This window comes from Octodon degus, unplaced genomic scaffold, assembly GCF_000260255.1.
Source record: "Octodon degus isolate 3935 unplaced genomic scaffold, OctDeg1.0 scaffold00293, whole genome shotgun sequence".
Classification (NCBI taxonomy): domain Eukaryota; kingdom Metazoa; phylum Chordata; class Mammalia; order Rodentia; family Octodontidae; genus Octodon; species Octodon degus.
Window position 1 is genome coordinate 866,235 of NW_004524869.1, and position 3,969 is coordinate 870,203.

General features: G+C 42.4%; 1 protein-coding gene across 1 annotated transcript in view; it reads right to left on the bottom strand.

The window, feature by feature from the left end:
- Slc45a2 (solute carrier family 45 member 2) overlaps nt 1-3,967 on the bottom strand; it is a gene marked incomplete at its 5' end in the record, with an annotated part of 35,964 nt that extends 31,997 nt beyond the window's left edge. The window contains 2 exons of the mRNA XM_004647191.2: nt 1,786-1,962; nt 3,592-3,967. Coding sequence (XP_004647248.2) covers nt 1,786-1,962; nt 3,592-3,967 — 553 coding nt within the window. The remainder of the gene's footprint in view (nt 1-1,785; nt 1,963-3,591) is intronic.
- Nucleotides 3,968-3,969: the final 2 nt, after the last annotated feature.

Sequence of the window (3,969 nt, forward strand, 5' to 3'; positions counted from 1 at the left end):
GATGGATGGATGGATGGATGGGTGGATGGATGGATGGAAAGATGCATGGACAGCTAGCCCATCAGTTTGGTAGTGATTAAGCAGTAGGAAAAAAATCAAACAAGATGTGGAGAAAGAGGAATGGTCATATTATGTTTGACATGGTAGCCAAGAATGCTCTCACTAATGAGAAATTTGTGAGAAACCTGGTGTCTCTCACAAATAATGGTGTCAACCTTGGGACAATGCCAGGAAGTGTCCCAGGAAGGGAAAGAACATGTGCTAAACCTTGAGGTTGCCTAGGCAAAGCTACCAGGACTGCTGCAAGACAGGTGTAGCAAAAGCACCTGAGTGGGATTACAATGTGGGAAAGCTCTAGGGGATGGAAGCTGAAGCAAGGGAATAAGGCTGCTGGGCAGGGGTAGTGGGGAAGAGGGGAAAGGTCCCAGACCCTAGTCTTGTCTTCAGAGCCTTTTGATATCAGGACATGTGGAGCTGTGGGTCAATGAAAGGCCAAGCTGCACTTTTCACTGACCTTTCTGAATAATAACTCTGGGAGAGAACAGCTTACTCTGCTGAGCAGCCTCATTTCTTCATGCTTTGACCATTGAAATGTTTGAATTACAGAGAGGAACCAAAGATTTCTGTGTGCAAAGCCCACTCTTAGCTTTAGAGACATGGGCCCTATCAGGCCGTAGAAGGAGACTGAATACACTGAAACATAACAAATACACCAGCCAAGCTATAAAGACAACTGTATAAAGAGATGTGATAGTGTTCCCCTCCTACGTAGTTATAAAACCCTTCCCAGCCCACAGCCCTGCCATCCCTTGGTGTCTGGCCCTCTTGCCCCCAGTCTCTGTGCAGTAGTCACTGGAGCACTAAGTGGCAGTGCTCTAAACAAATGACATGATAGCCACAAATGAGGCTGCCAACAGCTGCAATGAACACACAGGGCTCTGATCCTACCAGCATGAATGCTTTCATGCCAGCAGAAGAGAAAATGTCAATTCTTCACATAACTATGATATTTCAAAGAGATGAGAATTTTTATTACTTGGTTTGTTAATTTCTTTTTTAAAAAAAGGTGCCTCTTAAGGCACAAAATCGTCTGGGGTCCTTATTAAATAAAATCCAAATATCTGACCTCCATCTGTGAACCATTCAATCAGAATAATCAGAAACCTGAACTTTCAACAAGCTCCTAAGGAAGGTTGATGCCACATCCCTAGTGTCTGAAACCCACTGCTTTAGGGCTGGTCTGATAGCTCACCAGACTAAAGTGCCTGCTTAGGCAGAGCGCAGCAGCTGGGGTCCAAGCCTCAGCCTGCTGTGTCGGTCCTGCCTCCCCGGCGAGCTGATATGGTGACTGAGACTGGATGTGGTGGTGCGCGCCTTTAATGCCAGCACTTATGAGGCTGAAAACAGGAGGATCACTACGAATCCAATCTATGTAGTGAGACACTGTAGACCCTGTTCTAAATACAGGGGGGAAAAAAAAGAATGAAACCCACTGCTTTAAAACAAAAGTTCAATGTAGGAAGATTTTTTTAAAATTTAAGACCTAATTGTTCCATAGTTCTAAAGACACTCTTATGTAAATTTCCCTTTCAAATGCTCTGCAGACCCAGTCACAAGGTGACTTTGTTTAGAGACATCCACTGGAAGTCAGTCTTGTGATGGGAGCATCCCATCAACAGATCCATTCATTGGAGACATTCCACAGACAGAGAGACATGGGACGACGTCCACAGAGGAGCCCTTCTGTCTGGAGAGCTGAAGAGAGACTTTCTGAAATAGCCCTACCTGTGAAGAAGGCATGGTAGTGGAGGCCCCTCTCCTTGTCTCCATGGGAGCAGACATCAAATAAGTAGGCTTTGATTGGCCCATCAATGAAGTCAGCAGCAAAATCAAAGAGAACCACACCCATCATGGTGATGCTTATGGCCAAAGCCAGTTTCCTCCTTGGGTTCACAACCAAAGCTAAAAGAGAAATGCACAGTAGTCTCCTAAATCCTGCTTTAGAATGATCCACATTTTTAATTTTACCTAATCTGTCATTAAGTCATGTCCCTTTGTTTTCGTTTTCTTTTATTTCTTCAAGTAAAATATTTTCTTCAAGTTCTAAAAATTATGAAAATGGATGAATGCTCAAGGGAGAGAGGTCTTATGGATAGAAAATAACTTAGAGATTGCCTGGGGCTGGAGCATAGGATGAAATGAAGACTGACTGCCAGGGTGTGACGGGTTTCTTTTGGGGGTGATGAAACTACTCTGGAATTAGAGTGCAGCAATGGTTCACAAAACCTTATGAGCAGAGTAAAGAACACTGGGCTATGTGCTTTCAAGTGAATTTCAGGATATATAAATTATATCCCTTTAAGTAACAAATTGCACATACTTATTGCAAATAATATAACAGAAAAAGCTGAAGAAATTTCTTGAACATTTATCCACAGTGATGGCTTTCCTCTAGAGGAAAGTGATTTCCCTTCAGTCACCCCCACTCATGCACTCTGAGGTACACAAGTGTGCCCGAGTCGTGTTTCTCAGTCTCTACCATCCCCTGGTGATCCTGCCACTTTTGCACAACTCTGGGGAATTAGATCCTCTACTATATGCCTAGCCTGCCTCAACCAACTCTCCTCATATATTTGCATTTCAGTTAAGGAAAACCAACTTTTGACAGATAAATAACATTTATCCTAAGGATATGCTGTCACTCATTGACACAATCTGAGCGATACATTGTCATTTCCCTTCTTTACTGCTTTTTTTAAATCCAAGAATAGTGTATAAGGTATATGCACATGTTTAAAAAAAAGTATAAAATTAAATAAAAATAAGTTTACTCTCCCCTTCTCCCCTCCAGTCATTAGATGTAACTATTTTTGCCAGCTTGTTATTCATTCTTCCAGACATATCCTATATGTGTGTATTTGTACTTTCTTTTGAGGTAGTATGAATAGTACCTGATTACCCTGTTTCATAACCTTCCATTCTGCTAGTTGAACAGTTACCAAATTTTAAAAATAAATGCCCTTTTTAAGTATAATGACACTCTTTTCAAAGTACTAAGTGCTGATTAATTGATGACTGATTAATGACTAGAAAAAGGGCTTTACCAACAAATTTGCTGTTGTCCAGAATTTACAATGCAGAAATGTTCCCTTGATCTGACAGGTTCATGCCTAACATACCTTAAAAGGCTTTATCTAAAGCCATGAAAAGAATTAACCCTTATTTAAATACACATGTGATTTACTGAAAATGTCTATGGAAACATTTTGTAGCTGATCAATTCAGCAAAGTACTCTATAGGGCATAATGAATAAAAACCAACTCCACTGATGAATATGTAAAAATATTTAATCTTTCAAAATAGATAAAAACATAAACTATCTTAAAATTCTCATGACAGTCAAAGGTAACCATGCTAATGTATGTAAAAGTTTAAGTGTTCCCTGATTCTAGATTTTGGGTCTTTCAAAGGTAGAAGTTCCCTGCAATTTAGGAGCAAAGAATATCACTAATCAACTTCAATCAACTGGTAAAGAACCCCATATTCTTCTCCCATATAAGTCCCCAATAGCTCCCGGAGGATCCACTTACCTGATACCACAGCATCTCCATTGAGGTATAAAGCCAGGCCCAGTAGCATCATGATGGCCAGGGAAAGGATGTAGGGTCTCCTGCGACCCCACCTGGAGCGGCAGTGGTCACTGGCGGAGCCTACCACAGGCTGCAGTAGAAATCCCAGGAGGGGACTAAGGAGCCACACCATGCTGTACAGACTCTTGGGCAGGCCCACACTGAGGAGCACGGGTGTCACATATGCTGCCTCCACTGCATAGCAAAACTCTCGGCCAAACATGGCGAGGCTGTGCATGATGAGTCTGCCAGTGGACCTTCTGGGTGGCTCCACAGACCCAAAGAGGCCATCCGCAGTGAGGGCCTGGTAGGTGTGGGAGCCAGCCTGCCCGTCATTAT